The sequence below is a fragment of the Orcinus orca genome, chromosome 16 (assembly GCF_937001465.1).
Source record: "Orcinus orca chromosome 16, mOrcOrc1.1, whole genome shotgun sequence".
NCBI lineage: Eukaryota > Metazoa > Chordata > Mammalia > Artiodactyla > Delphinidae > Orcinus > Orcinus orca.
The window spans coordinates 26,536,460-26,558,767 of record NC_064574.1 but is presented as its reverse complement, the minus strand read 5'-3'; the positions used below and the strand labels follow the sequence as shown (position 1 = coordinate 26,558,767).

At 45.3% G+C, this 22,308-nt stretch overlaps 2 protein-coding genes across 8 annotated transcripts in view; both read left to right on the top strand.

Moving 5' to 3' along the window:
- MAPRE1 (microtubule associated protein RP/EB family member 1) overlaps window positions 1-8,046 on the top strand; it is a 46,507-nt gene extending 38,461 nt beyond the window's left edge. For 2 of the 7 annotated variants that reach the window (XM_049698970.1, XM_049698969.1), the window contains exon 7: window positions 1,110-2,860. In XM_049698970.1, the coding sequence (XP_049554927.1) occupies window positions 1,110-1,166 (57 nt within the window). In that variant the 3' untranslated portion in view covers window positions 1,167-2,860. Of the gene's footprint in view, window positions 1-1,109; window positions 2,861-6,377; window positions 6,759-7,398 lie in introns of those variants that run through there. The other 5 variants (XR_007472023.1, XR_007472024.1, XM_049698971.1 and 2 more) reach the window with 5 other exon arrangements.
- A 4,510-nt stretch (window positions 8,047-12,556) lies between these two features.
- EFCAB8 (EF-hand calcium binding domain 8) overlaps window positions 12,557-22,308 on the top strand; it is a 35,773-nt gene continuing 26,021 nt past the window's right edge. Inside the window, 4 exon segments of the mRNA XM_049698975.1 lie at window positions 12,557-12,642; window positions 13,127-13,178; window positions 15,480-15,663; window positions 21,917-22,053. Of these exon segments, the coding sequence (XP_049554932.1) occupies window positions 12,560-12,642; window positions 13,127-13,178; window positions 15,480-15,663; window positions 21,917-22,053 (456 nt within the window). The 5' untranslated portion in view covers window positions 12,557-12,559.

Sequence of the window (22,308 nt, the reverse complement as noted above, 5' to 3'; positions counted from 1 at the left end):
ATATCTGCTGATATTAATCATGCTGTGTTAGCTGAACAAGGAAAACTGATTTTCCCTAGATTTAGGATTTGACATCTTGCTGTGTCCACTGTTTAATGGCTGCAATTATTTATAATTCTTCTGCATGCCTAGCAAGGTCTTTAGGATCAAACTACAGTATATGTCTACGTGTTTCGTAGTATGTGGCAGTATACAAATATAAGGCAGCATTAATGCTGTTACTAACAGTGTGCTCTAAACATATCAAGTGAATTTGGGGGGATTAAGACAGATGACTGAAAAGTTGATAATTTGTTCAATAAATCCTTATTTCGGGCTTGCTCTGTGCCAGATAATACAAACAAAGGGGTTGAAGATATAGGTGTCCTCGATCTAGTCTGAGTATTATTTTAGTAGAGTCATAGCTTAAGTAAATTTAGCCATAGATATTTAGTTAAAAAAAAGATGGGGGTTGAAGGGGAAGTCTAAATTCTTATGGCATTGTGGCCATTAGCACATGCCAGATGCCCTGGAGTAAGTTTGAGGTGGGAGCCATGGGTGTGATGTTTTCCCATGCTTCTGATGTTGGCTCAGCCTTGCAGCTATTACGTGTGTTGTGGGTGTTTTGGGTAAACAGAACACCCACAACACCTGCAGTAGCATGTGTGCATGGTTCCTAAGTGCAGGCAAAAGAATGAATGAAGGAAAAGCTGGCTGTGTGGACAGTTATTGAGAGGGGATGGTATGGCACCATTATGGTGACTTCAGGGATTTTTGAGGGTAAATTTTCTTCAACAACTTTATTGACATAATGAACTGCACATATTTAAGTACAACTTGATGTGTGAGATCATCACCATAATCAAGACAGTGTACACATCCATCACCCCTGAAAGATTGAGAGTAAATTTGTGCTCAGTTTTTGCCTTTTGTGGGATGTGATTCCACTGCCTAACTAATAAAATAGTGGTCACTTGGCCTTGTGCTATTAAATGCCAAGTGTGTGGTAAAGACAGGACGAACCGTTGACTTTGAGAGGCTTTAAATATGAGGAAAGTGAACCCACAGTAGAAACTGATCTTTCATTCAGCGTTGAGTAATAGCTTTCCCCTCTCATTTTCCCATTTCAGGAAGGCTTCGTGATACCTGATGAAGGGGGCCCGCAGGAGGAACAAGAAGAGTATTAACAGCCTGGACCAGCTGAGCATCATCCGAATTCTTCACTCCAAATCATGTGCTTAACTGTAAAATATTCCCTTTTATTATTCTTAGAGGACTCACTGGTTTCTTTTCATAAGCAAAAAGTACCTCTTCTTAAAGTGCACTTTGCAGAAGTTTCACTCCTTTTCCAATAAGTTTGAGTTAGGAGCTTTTACCTTGTAGCAGAGCAGTATTAACATCTAGTTGGTTCACCCAGGGAACAAAGAGGCAGACCATGGGGCTCACTGTGTGGATGCTGGTAGCACTGATGGCTGGAGAAGGGGGAGACCTCAGTAGAGAAGTGTAAAGACTGGTTTGAATTTTAAGCTAATGTGAAATCTTGACAGAGAACGTTTTAATAAATAAATGCCTTAAGAGTATTTAAAAGATGCTTCCATATTTCAAAATGTAAAATGTAACATGACAGGAGCTTCTGTGTGTTTGACATTGTGTCTGGGAAGGAAGGGCCAGAACCTGGAACCTTTGGGACCTGCTGTTCCCAGCCCTCACGGGGCTGCCTGATCCTCATAGGCCCAGACCTTGGCGCAAAAGGAAAGTTTGAAAAGTTGCTTTGTAAAGCCATTTAGCGTCCTTGACCAGTTGCATCCCTGATAAGAAGCAAGAGGCATTGTTGCCTGGATGAATAGAGGGGTGTGTTTCAGCCCTGAGACGTGTTGAGTCGAAGAGCTTGATTTTCATAGAACATTTCTCTGGTGATTTTTCCAGTTATCCCTGATATTTCTATGTACTGTGTTTTGTTGTTGTTGTTTTGTTTGTTTTTTTTTTTGAAATGAGGTGTGTCCAGTTTTTAAATCTAACAACTACTTTTGAGGACTTGCCCGCATCTCTGGGATTTGAATGGGGGTTGTGTCCCATTTTACTGTCTTTTAAGTTTACATTTAACATGTTTCTCTTCTCTGCTCCCCTTGCCCACTGGGGACTCCTCTTTGGCTCCTTAAAGTTTGCTGCTTAGAGTGGAAGTTCAGCAGGCAGGTGATCATGCTGCAAGTTCTTTCTGGACCTCTGGCAAAGGGAGTGATCAGTGAAGGAAGGCCACTGCTACCTTGGGATCTGCAAGGCTGGGTGTTTTCGGTACCTGCTGTCCACAGCCCTCCACTGTTATCGGAATACTTTGCCAGTGCACTAATCTCTTCGGAGATAAAAATGTTAGCGTGTTACTAAATGTTAATTTTCTTTTGCAGAAAATACAGTACCATGTCTGAGTTAATTATTAATATTTAAAATATTTCATTCCTTAACTCCCTCATTTGCTTTGCCCGCAGCCTATTCAGTTCCTTTGTTCGGCAGAATTCTGCAAAATGTGTTACCCACTACTGAGATTGTTCTGCCCCTGATGTATTTGTATTGATTTGTTTCTGGTGGTAGCTTGTCCTAAAATGTGTGTAGCAAGCAGGTATTTTATGATAAAATTGTTGTGTAGTGCATGCTCTGTGTGGAATTCAGAGGAAAACCCAGATTCAGTGATTAACAATGCCAAAAAATGCAAGTAACTAGCCATTGTTCAAATAACAGTGGTGCTATTTCTCTTTTGTGGCCTTTTAGACTTTTGTTGCCCTAAAATTCCATTTTATTGGGAACCCATTTTCCACCTGGTCTGTCTTGACAGGGTTTTTTGCTACTTTTAAACAGTTTCTAAATAAAATTCTGTATTTCAAGAGTGTCATGTCTTCTGAAATTTGTCTTGCCCTGGGTATATTATTTTAGGTTCAAATGATAAGGTACCCACGCTTCCTTCTTAAATTAGGACTGATCTTTTGAAATCCTTCACTGTTTTTTTTTTTTTCAAATGTGCTTATTTGTAAGGCTGTTTCTTTTTTCTCCATTCTTCACAGTACATTTCTCAGCCTCCTGCTGTTTCACACTCTCATGTTACTGTGAGAGGTCTTTCAGAAGTCCAGGGCTTGGCCTAGCAACCGTGAAACCTTTTCAGGCTGTTTCCTCCAGAGGTATATAGGACAGAGCTTGGTGGATACCATGGGGCAATACTTTTTTTTCCTGAAAGTATGTTTCAAAGGCAGTGAACACAGTCAATCTGTAACCTGAAGTCATCACCATTTTTCTTCCCTTTTAAAATTCTGTGCTGTAAGAAACGAGTTCAGAAGGCGACGTGCTGCCATTTTCAGTATAAAAGAAAGTTAAATGGTCAGAAGGTAGTTTTCTATATGATCTTTAGGGTACCCACCACAATCATGGATGCTCTGTAAACCCAACTTGATGATGATTTTGACTAGGGTTACACCCACGTTACTTCCTGTAGAAGTTAACGGTATGAAACCTTCCTTAAAATGTTACACATCTTCAAGAAGGAATTGGAAACCACATGTGTTTGTAATTTACAAGAGGCTACCTCCAGGAGTGCATGGAGTTTGCAAAGATAATTTTGGGTAATGTCAGCTGAGACGTTGCCTTGGGAAGAGTGAAGCTGTTAACTGTGTGTATCTCTGACCTAGTAAGTCCATTGGCCTGACTCTTTAGGCTGAGGCACAGTCTTCTAATGTGACTAATTCAGGTTAGGTCACTGGTGCGGTGAACTTGAATAAGCTGCTTAGTTTGCTTGGCAAGTTCTGTGTTGCATGCAGTATAGGTAAACAGATGGCTGGATTTAGGATTCACTCGTGCTGGTGGTCCTCAAACTGATGGGCTTCAGAATCACCTGTAGAACTTGATTGACATTCATTTCTAAAGTCCAATCCCAGAAATTCTGAGTCAGGAGATTAGAAATCTGCATTTTACTGTATACCTCAGGTGACCGGGGCTTAATGTAGTCCTCAGACCTGTACTTTTTGGCCTAACATTTATGCCTGCAAGTTCAAGTCTAATTCTGGCAGGGGGGATATCAGATTGGAGTCCTTGTAGGTCCCTCCTAGCTTTGTGACTTTTGAGCTAATTGATCCCTTTTCTTGTTCTGACCTGCTAAACAGGGATGATGGTGTTGGCTGCAGTGCCTCCCTCACTGGGTGCTTGTTGAGATCAGAATGAGCTGAGAAACAAAAGGTGACCACAGCGTTAGGAAGCGCTGCACGGGTTCTTGATCCAGTCTGAAATTGTTTATAGATCAGAAAAGCTTAGGGCACAATTCAGGAGGGTGATCCTTAAGATAGACTTGGAGTTATTTTGTAAAGTAAGTAACAAGTTCTTCTAATGTTTCTTTTTCAGCTTGCGGGGATTGATGAGTCCAGCTCCTTTTAGTTTTCAGACTATGATTTTCATCCTGTTTTTCCCCCAGGTGAAATCGTGTTCTAAACACACACCTTTCCCCTTTTTCTTTTAAATGAAGATTCATTGATTCAGTAATTGATTCATTGATTTAAAGATAGGTATTTCTTCAGGGTTTACTCTCTAGAATATAATATGGTGTTGGAAAGGAAGCAGTTTTCTTTTGCTATAACCAAAATGAGTCTAGGGAAGTTTTTCTTTAAGGATTGTTTTGTGAGATTTGGTATGAGGAGCTCCTTTTGTGATGTTTACCATAGTTCACCATAGTCTACAAACAAAATCTAGGCTTTAAGCCTGATCAGCCTAATCAGATTAATTTGCTAGTATGTGGGTGACCCAAATCTGACTGCTGTCAACAGAGTGGAAGTAATTGCTTTGCAAGCTGAACCTGAGCCTTCGGTTAGTGTTCGTGAATCACCAGTCATTTTGCTGGTCTGGCACTGTTGCTGTTGTTTTAAAATTAGGAGTATGTCGTACTTTTGAATTCATACATTCCAGTTATAAAATTTTAAAACCCGATGAGTTCATATTTATTTCTTACACTTGCAGCTTTTTTCTCAGTTTTCATGTGTGACAGTATAAATGAATATGCAGAGTCCTTGTCCGAAAGAAAGCGCACAGAGGAGTTCTGTGCTTTTACATTGAATTTGACTATGCTTAGAACCATTATCCCAGACGCCTTCAGCCAGATTGTTATGCAGGTATAATTTGTGAAGGTCTGTTTCCCTTTTGGCTTAATCTGAGTTGGAAAGCAGTGTTACCTTAGCCTGGAGCACAGAGCTTTCTGTTGAGGTTGTGGTCAGGTTGCCTCATTAATTTCGTTATCTAGGTAAGCAAGTCCAGCCCTACACACACATTTAAAGTAACCTATATTTCTTTTGTATTGGATGCTCTGATGTTCTGAATTGTAAAATGTAAGTAGCCTTCACAGACATGTTTCTGCAGGTAGGGAGAGGCAAATCTTTGTCTTGTGATCAGTTGAAAAGCAAAGCAAGTTAGCCATCAAAGCCTAGAACTTTGTGAATGGTATCAAGAGATAGATTTAGAATTACAAAGTGATCTGTTAGCAGTTTGGAATTCTGTAGGATGTCTTACCTTAAAAGTTAAAAATTTTTTTCCTTAACTTTTTCCTGGTTTACTTTGAATATTTTTCGCAGTCTGTAGGAATTGGTGAGGATAGGCTTGATGTAGGTATGAGGGAAAGGAGGAAGAGCGGTTTATTCCATTTGCTGATGTCTTTAATTTTTAGTTTTGGTGGGAGAAGGAGATTTGGGAAGCTGTAGTGAGATTCAGTCCATCGGTGTAGGTCTTAACAAAGCTGGCTTTGTGGCTCTTACTAGTTTCCAGCGGGGACAAAGATGAGTTTCTAAGATTCAGCTTTCATGGATGATTCACAAATTGCAGTTTAGACTATTAAAGTTAAGCCAAGGTCAGGCATGCAAGTGGGTAGACTGAACATATAAAGGGGAGCCCTTCTCCAAAATGAACAAGGGAGAAGTGCTGTGATCAGGAGGCCAAGGATCAGGACCAGGGTCCTTCCCAAGGCCCTGCATCCTTGGTCTGCAGAGCATGGCTTTTCATTGGCTCAGTGAAGAGATGAGCGAGGATGGTTTCCCTAGGAACCTTTCTGAGCCAGGAAAACTTACTTAGGTCTGTAAAAGCCAGTAGGATACCAGAGCCAGAAAGAGTGGGAGAATGCCCAGTTCCAGCAAGTGTTGCCTCTGGAGGCCAGTTTTCAACAGTTGAGAAAGTTTTGGTTCAGAGACGAGCACAATGTTTCTCAGCATCAACTACATACATTTTGCATGTGAAGTTTTGAAAAAATTTGCACTGACAATGAAATGGTTTGTAAAGCGTACATCCTTTTGTATTTTAATAAAAGTTTTGACTCTAAAAGAAGAGATTTTGACAGATGAAGTAAAAAGTGGCTCAACACATGTGTTTGGCTTTTTTTCCCACAGGCTGCAAGCTGCAGGGAGAGCTTTGCAGGGAGAGCTGCAGGGAGAGCTTAATACATCCATCCCTGAACCACCGTTTAGTGCAAGAATCTAAATATATTGCACCCAGGATCTGTCACCGTTTATCCTAGGCTAAGCTTGGGTGACCTTCAGATTTCTTTCCTGTCTTGCTTCACAGTTGTTTCATCACGTTCATATTTGTATTTCTCCGATTGGGCCCATTTATATATTTTGGAGTAGTTCTAGTGATTTTAAGATCCAGCATACCTGAGGGTCATCTGGATTTTAGCATTCTAAAGGTTTCTAAACTGATATTGCCTTTTTTTTTGTATTTTATATGTTTTTTTACAAAATAATGTGAATTAAACGTGTAATTATATATGACTCCTGTTTTTACTTTGAAATTTTAAACCCTACTAGGAAGAATGGAATAACCTGTTTTTTACAGGTAGCTATAGGCTAATCGCAGCTTGCCCCTGTGTGTGCGCCTCCCTCCCTAGTAATTTTAAAGGCTGAGAGAAGAAACAATAATTCAACGTTGAATGAAATAAAAATTATTTTTAGAAATTTCCTAAGAATTTGTAACTCTCTGACTTAATTTCTTTTCTTTCTTTTTTGGGGAGGAGATGGGTAATTAGGTACTGAACCACCCCAAGAATCTGCTGTTTTTCTTGAATCATGGTATTTTGAAATCTTTGGTATGTGAATCCTGAGTACTCTTTGGCAGTGTGGTAGGAAGAGCATTGTTTTAAATGTCATGTGAGTTGAGTTGTTAGTCTCAACTAAAGGTGTGATCTTGACATTAATCCTCAGGGTCCCCTCCAGTTCCAATGGTCATTGGCTTCTGTCTTGTTTATTCGATTTTGAAAAGAAAAAAGCCTGTCTTCTTAGCTATCAAGTTGCGCCTTAAAATTTTCAATAAATTTTATAAAGCTGAGAAGAATAATTGCAGCTTTACTGAAGACTAATTCACACATATAAATTGTATGTTAGGTTACAATTTTTGACGTTTTAAATCCCACAGTGGTAAAGCTGGCGAGGACAGAGTTGGCGCTGCTGCTGAGTGGAGTGGAGCTGCCTTCCCTGGAGCAGTGACTGTGACCTTGAAGCCTTCCGGCAGCATTCCATCTCCGCTTTTAGGGAGCAGAGTAGAATCTCCTTAGGATCGGCAAGCGATGCCTGAACTAGTCTCAAGTAGGACTTTGAACTTTTTTCCAGAATTATTTTGTGCAGAGGTTTATCTACGAGATTTTTTTCTTCTTAAACACCTTCCCTCCTGCTTCTTGAGTTAATAAACTTGAATTATTGATGATCACGATTTTATTCGTTTTAGATGTGGGTTTTCTGAACTTTTCCTTACCTAAGAAGTGGAATGAATGCATCTTACTATTTCCCCTTTGTTCTCATGTTTCTTCTTTGGGAAGGAAAGTTACATTTATTGTGATAGAATTTAGCATATTTTGGCCCATGTAAAAATGTTGATAAACGCAGGGGCTGCTGTAAGTAGAAATGATAACATTGGATTGGAAAATGAAAGCCCCAAACCAAGACAGTGGGGAATAGTCAAATCAGCCTTTTCTCTGTTTTTTTTTTTGTTGTTGTTATTTTTTAAATAAACCCTTCTAGTTTATTAATACCTAGTTTAATAAAACTCTGATTTAAAAGACCTGCATCTTTTATGACATTTCATTTCATTGAAAGTCTTTTGTCTCCACTGTTGATGAAATGGGAGCAGAAATTTTTTCTCTATGTGGGTGCTCTCTTTGTGGTGAAGATATGGGGAGGGGTCTTGGCTTGGTGAACAGTTAACATTTTGGTAACATCTAGGTCATCGTGAAATGTGATTCAGCTGGGTATCTTTAAGTCTGGAATCCATGTCCCTGGTTGAATTCTGCCCAAGAGATTTGCCTTTGGCCAGCTCATGCTGCTGAATTGTGCCAGGGGCAAGATTGAACAGTGCTGTATCAAGTCCAGGCCTACCATGAAGTCTGGGTTTATAGGACTCCATCTTACACACAGTGCTCTTGTAGTCTTCCTCTTTTCAAAGAGTTGCAGCTCACGCATCTTATGTTGAGAGAGCTGCTGTGCCTTCCACTGTCCTCCAGCTGTGGGGGCTAGTTGGCCTTTTGGTTTTAGTGAACGCTGCTTTATCATTAAGTTCCCAGGCATTTTCCACAGTTTCCATGAGTTGTGGGCGCTCTGTGCTGTATTTGTCCTATGGGCCGTTCTCCACTCATATTTGTCCTGGCTTTGTGTGCTGTAGCTCCTCCTGTCACTGTCTGCTGTAAGTTCAACTTCATCCGTAAAAAGAATGTCTCAAATTAGATGAAGCATGGCTGTGTGGTTATGGTTTGTGGGATGGATTCTGCTGTTCCGTTTTGTGTTCTGCGTATGGAATTCTATCTCATTTTCCTGGTTCTAAGTGTGGCCAGCTGACCCTGCAGTCAGGTTGAGGCCCTCGGAGTTCACAGAGACTTCATAGAGGAGCTACTTTGGACTTGGGGACAGCTGTCAAGATGTCTCTGTCGAGAAGAAAGTTGAAAACCAGTAAGCCTCTGTCAGATATAGCCAGCAGTGTTAACTGGGGAGAGCAAATTGGGTCAGGGTGAGTAAGGGTTTGGGGTTAAAGTCATCTCCAAAAGATTGGACACCTGGGCCCTAAAATCCATTTGCCTGAGATTAAAGGCCGAACAGGAGAGCTGAGCCTGTCTGAGCTAGATTTCCAGGACAGCTTTAACTGCATTTGGCCTTAAGTCATCTGCCCCTGTAAATTCTTACAAACGAATTACTTAGCAAACCAGTTTTTCTCCCATCCTCCGACTACCTCCCTAGTGGCAGTTCTAAGCTCTCACCCCTGTTTCCAGGTTTGTACCGAACCCCACACCCTGGCCCCCTTCCCCTCAGAGGAGGCTTCCTCTGATCTTACCTGCTCTCATTCCAGATAGATATTTAACTCTACAGCTGAATCTTCTCTTCCTTCCAGTATCAGAGGACTAGTACTTCTCTTTGCTTCTTACTCTTGCGCTTTGCTCTTGGGTGTCTCTGTTGCCCTCAACCAATATTTTTTCCCCTTTGTGGCCTCAGTCCACGAACATACAGAGCTCCTCCCTTTCTCATAAAACTTGTAGTTTTAAAATAATTATTGTAGTTTTAAATAATTATTGTAGTTTTAAATAAATTATTGTAGTTTTAAATAAAATAATTATTGTAGTTTTAAAATAATTATTTATAAAATAATAAAAAGATTTAAATAGTTGTGAGAATAGTATAAAGAACTCCCCTTTGCCCAGACTGACTAATATGGTGAACATTTTGCCGCATTTGCTTTATCATCGTATGCATTTGTTGAACCATCTGAGAATAAATTACAGATATTGTGTCCCTTTACCTTTAAACACCCAAGTGTGTATTTCCTAAGACCAAGGGTGTTCTCTTGTATAACCACAGAACAGTTGTCAAAAGCAGGAAACAACATTAATTCAATATTATCTAAGAACGTAGTCATGTTTAAATTTTGCCGATGGTCCTAATAAAGGCCCTTAGACCTTTTCCCCACCCAGTCTAGGACCCAGTTCAGAATCACACATTGCCTTTAGTTGTTAGCTCTCTCAGTCACCTTCAATCTGGAACAGTTCCTTAGTCTTTGTTGTTCATGACACAGATTTTAAGAGTAAAACCCAGTTACTTTGTAGAATGTCCTGCAGTTTGGGGTTGTCAGGTTACGTATGTTTGTGGAGGGTACCGCGGAAGTGGTGATCTTGAGACCAGCGCTGCAGGAGGCAGGGCCTTCGGCTCCCTCATCAGTGATGTTAACTTTAATCACATGTTAACCAGGACCTTAAAGCAAAACAAAGTATACTTGATTTCTGTATACATACCAGTGCTTTGCTGCTTAATATAATTGTGGTGATACACGTGCCTTGTGTTAGTGCACCTTTTTGTATTCCTTTATTCTTGGCCTACCTTTTTTTGCCACATTGGCCCCCAACTCCCCATAATCCATATGTACTCATAATTTTGTATGTACTGACAGTACAGTACCCCCTTAGACCCAGGCAAGAAGGGCCTCTGCCCCGGGCTGAGCTTCAGGGCATCCCACTCTGTCCCTCCTCTGGCCATGTCCCTCTCCACCAGATGAGGTAGGTTCGAGGGGCTAAGCGGATGGCCACTCAGGCCCCACCGGTGTGCTGCCCGCTCCCCCCACCCCCCGTCCCCTGCTCTAAGTACTGGAATTCCCCACCCAAATCACTTCGAAGCTGATTCCAGAGTCTTTGTAGGCCTGTTCCTCAGAGCGTCATTTTTGAGGGCAGCCTTGCCAAGGCTTGCAGTGACCGTGGAGCAGTGGAGGCATGGGGGAGATGCAGCCTGGGTGTATGGGCTGGGGTGTCCGTCCACATGCCACCATCCACAAGCCCCCTCAGCAGGATGGAGAGGACATGGGGTTGGGCAGAGGGCTTGGAGACCACACTGCCAAATTCTGTCAGTGAGCTGAGGAATTCAAGAGTTCTAAATTTGAACCTGGCCTTCCAGCTTGTTATGAAAGTGTATTTGTGAAGGTAGGAGAATAGAATGTATTTTATTTAGCAGTGTAATAGTTTATAAACATTTTAAATAATTAGACTTGCTATGTGGACCAATATTTGTTCTTTTGCCCTTGGCCCCATAATTATTAAGGGTAGTCCCATTTACAGATGTGTGTATGTGTACACACGTACTTAAATGTATAAGCATGTACCTGTTTGTCATTCTTTTATAAATATTGGCATCATTCTGTGCACTCTTTTTGTATCTCATGGAAATCCCTCCTAGTCGTCTGCCGAAGGTCAGATTCATCCTTTTGATTCCTTGGGTAACGTCCTGAGTGCAGGTGTACTGATTTATTCAGCCATTCCTCTACTGATAGTCATTCACTTTATTTTTTGCTGCTCTGAACGATGTTGCAGCAACGACTTTTTTTTGCTGCACTGCATGGCTTGCAGTATCTTAGTTCCCCGACCAGGGATCGAGCCCGGGCCCCAGCAGTAAAAGTGCCAAGTCCTAACCACTGGACCGCCAGGGAATTCCCAGCAACCACTCTTGTACAACGGTCTTTCACAGATGAGTAAATTGCTACCCACCATTCACTCCCTTGAAATAAATCTTTTTTTTTTTTTTTTTCTGGTACATGGGCCTCTCACTGTTGCGGCCTCTCCCGTTTCAGAGCGCAGGCTCCGGACGTGCAGGCTCAGTGGCCATGGCTTACGGGCCTAGCCGCTCTGCAGCATGTGGGATCTTCCCGGACTGGGGCACGAACCCATGTCCCCTGCATCGGCAGGCGGACTCTCAACCACTGCGCCACGAGGGAAGCCCGAAATAAATCTTAAAGATTGGTATGAACCTTTTTTGAATTAAAAAAAGAATAGAGAAATGCATGATTTTAGACTATAGAAATTCTCTGTAATCTCACCTGCCAGAAATAATTGACATTACATTTGGAGTTTATTTTTCCAGGATCTCTTTCCATGCAGGTGGCAACATATACAGGTATATATTCTGAACAGAAATGGACTTACGAATACACCTCTGCAGCTTTCTCACTGGTGACCTTTCATCGCCGTGTTCAGTGGCCTTCATTTCTTATCATCTTGGCTCACTCTGGAGCATCCCAATCTTCCTGGTTGACTCATCCTGTCTTTTGTATGTTTCCCCTCCTCTCTCTATGCCCTAAATGTAGCCACTCAAGTTTCAGTCCCCATATTTCTAGGTATTTGTTTTTTATTTCTAATTGGACAGCCCAGCATCACATGCATTAAGCCACTTTCCCTCATTGCTCCGTTTTCTGGAAATGTTTCTGGCATTTCCCTCAGTTACCCTGGTTCCTGGCTTCCAAGTCTCCTTTCCTTCGGCTCTTCTCTCTCCTTTGGTCCTTACAGCTGAGCTGTCGCCAAGACACGGTTAGGTTAGGACACCATGGGCCAGTCTTCCTCCTCCTCTCTTCCTCCATCTTATGCTGATGAGTTTTCATAGTTGCCTTCATGAAAGTTTTCATGCCATCTTAGAGTGCCCTCTTGATTCCTGCTGGTGATACTTGCTGATGAGGTGGATTGACACTCCAGTAATCCTAACACAATGCTGTCTTCCATCATCTGTGGAGGTGCCATTGACCCAGTGGAAATGTGCCCTTTGTATTCTCATAGCAGAGCTCCATGGAATGGACCCCTCCTCCACACTCACACCTGACCCCGTGCTGCGTGAGGAGAAGTCCTGCCTCCAGGGGCACTGAGGGCAGGTGCGTGCACACAGTGGAGAGTCAGGGGCCCATCTTGCCCCACCTTTGGTGCATGTGTTTGACCCTTTGGAAATGTGCTTGCCCCAGACCTTATTTCCCTAATCTGTGAATTACAGTTGGACCCCGACATGGCCTCCTAAGCCTTTTCTAATTCTGAAGAAAGGGTGACTCCCTTTAGGAAGCCTCTGGCATTAAGCCAGGAGTATAGTAACCTGAGAAGCCTCAGGGCCTCAGGACAACTCTTTCCCATCAGAGGAAAGGCGGCTCACAGGTATAATAAGCTCTAGAAAAACTCCCTGTTGGAGGATCCCCTATGAGAAGAGGGGTGCTCATCAAATACGGGCTGGGGGTCCATGGGCACGGGGCAGCCATCCTCTCCCTTGACCTTGACTTTTTTCCCACCCTCCTGTGACTCAGCTAGGTCAGCCTCCCACATGGTCCTTACGAAGACTGGAGTTAAAGCAACTATGATTCCCTATTCTAGGTCAAGACCAGTGTCTTCTGAGGACTTGAGAGAGAGCTCTTTATCTCAAAAGGTAAGAAAGCCATCAGAATTGATAACGGGAGGGGGTGTTCCAGAGCCACCAGACATCACTCATGGGCATCCAAGTCTGTCGGTTATCAGGTTATCAGCCTCTGCACGGGGAGTTGCAAGCTGAGATATTTACAAAGTAACAAGTCTACTGCAGTAGGCTGGTTTTCCCTTTTAAAGCATTGTGTGGGCCAAATGCAGTAAAACTGAGGCCACCAATTTGCAGTCTCTGCATGGACTGTACTTAATTTTGTCCAGCTAAGTTGTGATAATGGTGGGGTGGGCTGTACAAAGTATTATGAAGCCAGATGAGTATTTAGTGTCCATTATGTGCTTGGGGCTGGGGAAAATAGAATTAGTATAGATTAAACCAAGATAATTTTAAAATGCCCTGGCCTTCAAAGAGCTCACTGTGAGATGGGGAGTAATAACAGGAGTTCTCATTGATTGTGTAATACAATTTGTTGGGGCTTCACATGTGTTCAGGTGTCATTTCATCTCACCACAACCCTTCAAGGTGGATACTGAGGAGAGATTTTGCAGATAAGGAAACTCATGGCTCAGAGAAGTGGTGTGATATGCCCATGATAAATTAGCTTGGGAGCAGGGAGCCAGGCAGAATTCTAGCCCAGAGAGCTCTGGGACTTTACAGCCGTGTGTTTCCCATCACACCTTGCTGTCACACATATGGATAGACATGCACAGGTGTCAAGCATGCATGGCAGATAGGAGCAAAGAGTTTGGAAGCACAGAGGTGGCAATGATGACTCTCACCTGAAAGTTATTGAAAAGCTCCTTGGAGGAGGTGTCATTTGAGCCAGAGTTTGAAGCATGGGTAGGAGTTCATCTCTGGGGATGATGGTCTGTGTTGCATAGAGGGGAAGACGTGAGGAGAAGTGGAATGCTGTCTGTGTGTTGGGGGGTGGTGGAGAGCAGTTGGCGTGCCTGGACCATGGTGTCTGCATTACAACTAGAAAGACAGGTCAGGGCTACATTGCAAAGGGCTTTGAGTGCCACACTCAGGAGTTGGGGATGATGGGAGTAGCCTGGAAAGTGTCAGCTGGGGTCGAGTCATGATCAGATTTGCCTTCCAGAAAGATAATTTGTGCGAGTGTTTTGGGAGGTGGATTTGAAGGGAAGACCAAATTCTGGTCCCAGTTGGGGAAGGTCATTGTACTTGTTCCAGCAAAAGGCTAGGGTTTAGGGTGGGGCAGGGATGTGGGAGAGGAGGGTTTAGATATAGGAGATGGATCATAGTAAGAATCAATAGGAAGGACAGTAAGAATGCAAGGGAGGCAGAGGGAAGAACCAAAGATGGTGGTGGGATTTCCAACCTCGGGGCCTGCGTGGCTGGTGAGAGCATTAACTAGCTCATCTGTTGGGCTCCATGAAGGCAGGTCTCCACTCTGTTCGATGGTGTGTCCACAGTGCCTGGCACTCAGCGAATGTGCGTAGACCCTGAGGGAATGAGGGAATGTTCACAGTTGGAGGAGCACTGCGTTTGGTGCGACTGGGGTGGGGAGAGTGAGTAGTCCAAACTCCACCTTGTCTTTTGACTTTCTGAACCGAAGTCTTCTTGACTGCCCAAGGCCCGAAGCAGTGCATTTCAGTGGGCAACACCCAATGGTTATCACATAGTCCACACCTGGAGTCTTTTGGGGGAGGTGGCCTTTGATGACCTGAGTCTTCAGGAACCTGCAACACTGTGCTAAGGGTCAAAATGAGTCACGTGTAGGGGCGGCAGAGGGGAAGCTTTGTTGAGGGCTGGGGGGATGGGGAAGGCTGGGTGGAGAATGCGGTAAGGTGAGCAGGAGGTGGCGGAAGCCGAGAGCCCCCGATGGAGGGGACTGCGTGAGCTTGGCTGTCGTGCACAGGTGATCTGACCTGATCCGGGGTGTCTGGGCTGGTCAGCACAGAATCACATTGGCTGGAGAAGATGGAGCTGGATTCCTTGGGCTCTTGAGTTCTGACCACTGAAGATTTGAAACTATATAGTTACTCAACTGAAGCACCTTGTCGAGTCCTGTGATGTGTGAGGTGGGACCTTGGCTGTGTCTGCTAACCTCGCTGAGCCTCAGTTGTGGCATCTGTAAAAGGGGAACAGTAGTTAACTCCCCAGAGTCAGGAGAAGTGGTCTAGATCTTCCTTGGGCTTCCTAGGCCTAAAAGTGGTTAAAGACTTACTTGTTTGCATCAGTAAGTAACATACCACAACACTACCTACCCCAAAGGTGTGCTCTTTCAATAAGATGTGCTGAAACTGTTCAGCTCAGGAAATCACCCCTCTCAGGGCCTGGTTCCTATAGTCAGCTGTGTTCCAGGTGTCCTCTGCAGGTGGGTCCCAGAAGAACAAGGAGGTTCTCAGCTCCCCGACACCATCCGTCTCCCTTAGCCAGACATCCGACTTCCAACACGAGTCTCAGCTGTTCACTGAGCCACACCTGGCCCAGATGGAGAAAACGTTTCAAGATGAGGTCGACTCGACTGGAGGTGAGGCTACGTCATGGGCTCAGTCTCTGGCTTCTGCACAGGGAGGGACCCAGGACCTGGTGTAGGTGAAGGGTGCAGACTTGACAAGCGTTTTTATATCCAGTATCTCCTTTAAAACTTTTCATCGTTATACTGTGTGGGTATTGTAAGCCTACTAGAGGCTATTTGGGACCGAGGAAAAAAATACCCCTAATCCAAACACTTGGGTAATCTCTACCAGCATTTCAGTATGTTTTCTTCCAAACGGTTTCATATGTATGCTTCATTTTCTATTGCTGTGTAGCAATATTCCCACAAAATTAGTGGCTTAAACCAGCACTTGTTTATTATCTCACCATTTCAGTTGGTCAGGAGTCTGGGCACAGCTTAGCTGGCTTCCCTGCTCAGGGTCTCACTAGGCTGCAGCCAAGGTGTCAGCTGGGGTTGCAGTATCATCTGGGGCTTGACTGGGAAGGATCCACTTTTTTTTTTGCTGCGTCGGGTCTTAGTTGCAGCAAGCAGGCCCTTCGTTGTGGCACACGGGCTCCAGAGCGCGTGGGCTCTGTAGTTTGCAGCACGTGGGCTCTCTAGCTGAGGCGCAAGGGCTCAGTAGTTGCAGTGCATGGGCTTAGTTGCCCCTCGGCATGTGGGATCTTAGTTCCCCGACCAGGGACTGAACCCGCATCCCCTGCATTGGAAGGTGGATTCTTAACCACTGGACCACCAGGGAAGTCCCGGAAGGATCCACTTCTGAGTTCACCAGGTTGTTGGCAGAATTCATCTCCTTGAAGCTGCAGGACTGAGGGCTCTTGTTTCTTCCTGGCTATTAAAGGGCCACTGTTTTCAGCTCCTGGAGCCGCCCAGTTCCTGGCCCTGTGGGACTCACCAACACGGCTGATTTCAAGACTCAAGTCAGGCAGGAAGATAGCAACTCCAGCACGATGTGTGCTACAGTCTCATAATCATGCACACACAGTCCCGTATATCCTGTCACCTTTGCCATATTCTGTTGGTCAGGAGCAAGTCACAGGTTCTGCCACACTCAAAGGCAAGGGATCACAGGAGGGCATGAACGCCAGGAGGTGGCCATCATGGGGCCACCGTCAGCCTCTCTGCCCCAGATGGCTATGTGTGTTTCCACATGTCTGTAATTGTACTTTATGTAATTTCAGACCCTTCTTTTTCTCTTAATGTTAATTCCTTAAGGGTTTTTTCATACTTTATGTGGTCTTCTGAATCATCATTAGCAGTGAATGCAAGTGCTCTACTGGTTGACTAAGCCATTTCCCTAAATGAAACATTTAGGTTTTATTGAGTTTAAATAACATTGTGAAGAACATCCTTTGTGCATCAAACTTTTTTTCTCTTTAGAGCTTGATTTATGCCCTTGGGAAGATACACATAAACTTAAATTATTCCTATTGGAATACTTAAAGTCATCTTTATTTCTGTCCACTAGACTCTGAGCGCCAATGCTGGGGCCATGTCTGCTTGCCCCATCAATTTGAGTTTTACAGCCACACCGTGTTTTGGCAGGAAAGGGTAACAAATGGTCAGTTTAAGAAGAGCAAAGTGAGGTGGGGGAGGGACAGTTTGTGTCTGACCTGAAGCTGAGATTGTCCCTAATCAGAGTTCTTCGGGTGTCGGTATTTGGCGGCCAGGAGGTGCCACCACTGTGTCTTAGAGGACCCGACAGCCCCAGCTTTAGCCACAGTTTTTATTCTGTTTGTCTTTTGTTTTGAACAGGTAATATAGGCACACAGTTCAAAATTCGAAAGGTGCCGTTATCTCTCCCTCTTTTCGAAGCAGACCACCATGCAGTATTTTTACAATGCTGCATTACAAACGTTTTCCAAAAAAAAAAAATTCAAAAGGCACTTTTCTCATGATACCTTTTCTTGGTATACAGAGAAAATGTCTCCCTGGGCCAGACTGTGCTGCTCCGTCCAGCATGCAGTCCCTGCAGGCGTTACTGCCTTCTGTTTCCTGTGACCTTCAGAAGCACAGAGTGCCTGTAGTTGCTTCCCCCTCCTTTTCATATGCACTACTGTCTACACTGCTCTATTCCTTGCTTTTTTTCCTCCAGCTTTATTGAGGTATAATTGACAAATAAAATTGTAATGTATTTAAAGTGTGCGAAGTGATGATTTGATATCCGTATACATTGTGAAGGATCTGCACAATTGTCTACTCCTTGCTTTTTTAAAAAATAATTTTTATCTAGTTTCCCTTCTTGAATATGTCTTGACCTAATATATCTTGAAATCTTTTCCTATCAGTGTAAAAAGAGCTTCCTCATTTTAAAAAACAAAACAGAAAACTGGCCGTGGTTTTAAAATGGAGGAAAGGAAAATTCACTCTTAGCTGATGGAGGGTAAGGGAAAATAGGACCCTTTTTCAGAAACCTTTAAAAGAGGTGAATTCTGAGCATGGGCTTGAAACCGTTTCTCGGGAACCCTGGCCATTTGTGCTTGCCTCGGAGGGAAGAGGGGAGATACATGGTTCTCTTCCCTGTTCTGCAAGTTCCCTTTTTGGGCTGTAGTGGTTTTGCTGGTCTTGAAAGTGTCCACGTACCCCTGGCCCACTGCCCGGTGGGGCCTGCCTGGGGGAGGCTGCAGGCTGCTCAGGGGTCGTGGGAGAACCATCGGGCTAGGGGGCCCTGCAGCTCGGCCTGCAGGCAGGGGGAACTTACCTTCTGCTCAGGTGCTCCTGGGTGGACGTGGGTGGCACACAGTCTGAGTGCCACCCACCCTTTATGCCAACAGACATTATACCAAGCTCTGCCGGGCCTTATGGTTTATATAGGCCTCTGCTGGATTTTATTCAGTTCTCCCAGAAGCCCTGTAGCAGGGGTCCTGACTGTCCGCGGGAGGCACCTGGGGGCTCTGCGCAGACAGGCATCAACCACAAGCCCCGACAGAGTGGCCAGTCCTGTGGCACCAAAGCCTGTGCCTTCTCGGGCACCCCCACCATGTGGAGCACCTCAGATGCTAAAATAGATGAAAGAAGGCCCCTTCAGTGAGAGCAGGGCTGTAAGTCCAGTGTGCAGCATCATCCTGTCCTCCATGATCTGTGTGCTGAGAAGGGCAGGCATGCGCTCTGGACAAGCGTGGGGAACAGGTACTTATTTCCCCTGGAGGGCAGAGTGGAGGCTAGGAAACAACATTTTTCTTTTCATTTCTTTCTTTTCTTTTTTTCAATTGAAGTATAGTTAATTTGCAGTGTTGTGTTAGTTTCAGGTATACAGCAAAGTGATTCAATTACACATATATATTATTTTTCAGATTCTTTCCCATGTAAGTTATTATAAAACAACATTTTTCTTAAGTATTTTTAATTTAGCATTTATTTTTTTAAATGCTTATAAGTATATAAAAAACAGATAAATAATCCATTATCCTACCTCTTGGCATTACAAAGAAAGGAAGAGAAAGGGGCGGGGAGCTGGGGGCACTTGGCACTGGAAGAGTACATGGGTAGAAAGTTCAGACAACACAGAGAGGTGTGGGTGCAGCGGGAGCCTCTCCCCCTTCCTCCACCCCTGACTCCTGCCCCACTGTGTTCAGAGGAGGTCATCCTTGACCTGCCTGGAGAGGTGAAGTGGGAGTTTCCCAGGAGATGGGGAACAGGGAGGGTCAAGGCAGGGGCCTGGCATAGGAGAGGTGTTGCTGGGCTAGAGGGCGAGCGGGGCATCCTGGAGCAAGGCTGGGGAGCCAGGTGGCCCTGGGGGGCTGGTGGGTGCCCTCGGGTCACAGGGCCCTGAACTCCGGCAGTGGGGCTGATGGGGAGGTGGCACATCTAGGCCTGTTTGAGAAAGGTAAGTGTCATGGTGGCCAGGAGGTCGGGCTGGATGTGGAGCCTGGGGGGGTTGTTGAAAGAGCTCATCATGTGATGGCCTCACATGGGGTCCTGGAGATTATAACAGAGAGGAGAAAGTCTTCTGGTTTCAAATCCCCGCTGCACCACTGTGTGTCCTTGGGCAAATCCCGCACCTCTTGTGCCTCTTGTGTGCTCATCTGTAAGATGGGGAGAATGACAGTGCACCATTCTAGGACCACAGGACTCACCCCTCAGGTGTTCTTCTTGGGTGACTGGGTGGAGGTGATGCCGTTAGCAGAGATGGTAAACACAGGAAATGGGAGCAAGTTTCGGGATAAAGATAAGAAATTGGATTTTAAACATGCTGAGTTGAAAGGGCCGGGGGGACACTTGGAAATATTCAGGGACATGGAGAGAAATTCTCTCCTGAGATGTAGAGATGGGTGAATAGATGAGGTCGTTCAAGGAGAGTGTCCAGCAGAAAAGAAAGGGACAGTGATGGGAAGAGCTGAGGCACGTGACGAGTGACAGGACAGAGCAGGTGACGGAGCCTGGGGGAGACGCAGCAGCCCGGGGAGGCGAGACTGGCTGGTGCTTGGCTGCCAGAAGGGAGGAGGCCCCGAGGGTGGGGTTCGAGGTCACTGGGGCCAAGAGGAGTGAGCTGGCAGGAGTCAGGGAGCCGCCCAGAAAGTCCCTCCTGCCAGATTCTAGGGAATGTAGGGTCCCCCTCCGCAGGGACATGATATTTCCACTTTTGTGCTTCGAGAGCTGTTAGTGAACCATTTGGTGTGAGGGGTGAGCACTTCCTTTTAGCCGTGATGAGCAGGGGACCTGACTGGCTCCCACAGTGTACATTTCTTTTCCAGGACACCTTTGTGTCTATTCTCTTGTTATACTCAAATTTTTTTCAGTAAACTGTTTTTAAGAAGGATATTAAAATAATACAGCAATGGACAATATATACAAGTTCTTAAACACCAATGAAAGGGACTCTCCCTGTAGTGTTGTCAAGAGGAGTTTGTTCATTAAACCCGCACAAAGGCCCTTGACTGCCAGCTCTTTCCAGAGGGGACAGCTCTGTGCTCGGGGACTGTCCCCTGACATCCATCTGATACACGGAGGGGCTGTTACATGTCACTCAAATGTGTAAGGCTCTTGGCTGTCGCTTCAGGTCAGCAGGATGGCTCCTTCTTTAAGCAGGGCAGCTTTCGTTCAGGCTTTCATTTGTTCCTCAGTTTAGCAGTAAATGTTGCTGTAGTGCCGTGCTGGGTGTTGTATGAGGAGCGTGGAATAGGGTGAGAGCGTGACCCCAGCTTGCTGGGGATGGTCTGGGTGCCACCACTCACCAGCTGTGTGACCTTGGGCACACGATCCCACCTCTCTGTGCCACAGTTTCCTCACAGCACCCCCACCCCGCCCCCGCCCCCACCCGCCACCATCAGGTGATCAGTAAGAATAAACGCAGATGGTAGTGGTCCCCAGTCATAGTCATCATGTCCCAGTGCCAACAGAAACACTCTGGGAACAAACATTTGCTGCGTGCTGAGGACCCAGTCAGAGAGGGGACAGGCTCAGCCCTGCACTGCCCGAGCTCATGTCCAGGCTGGTAAGGAGGAAGGTTTGGGGGGAAGTAGGAGCCAGGCATGGGGCTGGGCCGCCCCCTTCGAGAGTCCCTGGGAAAGGCTTCCCTGTGGAGGAACCAGATGGTGCAAAGGCCTTGAGGTGGCAGGGTGAGAAATGGTGTGGGGACATGGTGGCTGGAGCAGAGAATGAAGGGGATGGTGGTGAGAGGTGAGGTCCGAGAGGAGCAGCCTTCAGGCCATGGCGAAAGCTCCAGATATTTGGAGGGGGTTCTAGAAGTTCTTTTTAAAAACTGTGATTCTTTTTAAAAAAATCTAGACAGGAGTAATTGATCCATTTGCAGACAGATACCCCTGTAGCCACAAAACCCAGCAGGGGAAGAAATTTTATCCCAGCCCCTCTGCCTCTCCCCTGCCCATCTTTCCCTCCAGCCCAAGTTTGTATTTTCATTGCCTCTAAAAGATATGTTTCACCTCTTCCTCTATAGCTTTGAATTTATTTATGTCCGTTTGTTGCCATTGTTTACTTATGTTTTTCTTCTTTCTGTATTTATTTATTTATTTTGGAGTTTTCATCAGTTTTCTTTGTCTCAATGCCTGGTCTGTCTGATTTGCTCAGAAATGGGATCTGATCTTTTCTAGTACCCACCCCCGTCACTGCCGTGGGACCAACATGGTGCTTTCACGCGGCAGGTGTGCAGCCAGTATTTTCGGGTGATCGCATGTTGAACAGATGAGATGCAAAAGATGACCCGGCAACGTGATCCTCTGTGTGTTCCCCCTCAGCACCCAGATACCCAGGAACGCTGTGGCTGGTGATGGGGCCGAGGGACTTTTGGTGAAGTGGACGGTGTTCTTCCTTCTCTCTTTTGAAGCCCTGGACATGAAGACTTTCGTTAAGGCTGTGAAGAAGATTCTGAGCAATGCGTCCATCGAGATGATAGAGGCGCTGTTTTTGAAGGTGGACATGAACTGTAACGGCCTCACCTCCGCTGCTTCAGGTGGCTGGAGGGTGCAGTCCTTGGCTGGTCAGTGGGGCACGTGGAGGGCTGAAGAGGGGGGTAGACTCGTGGGGGGCTTGCTGGATAGAGGGAACACTTGGAGTCTTTGAGGGGGCCCTCCCGAGACCCCTGTGAGCTGGGCTCACTGCAGCTTGTTCCCCTGCCAGGGTACAGGAGGGTATGTGACAAACGCTAGTGACCCCTGCCCGAGACTGGCTGAGCACACAGCAGTGAGCGGCAAGGACCCCCGCCTGCCACGTGGCTCT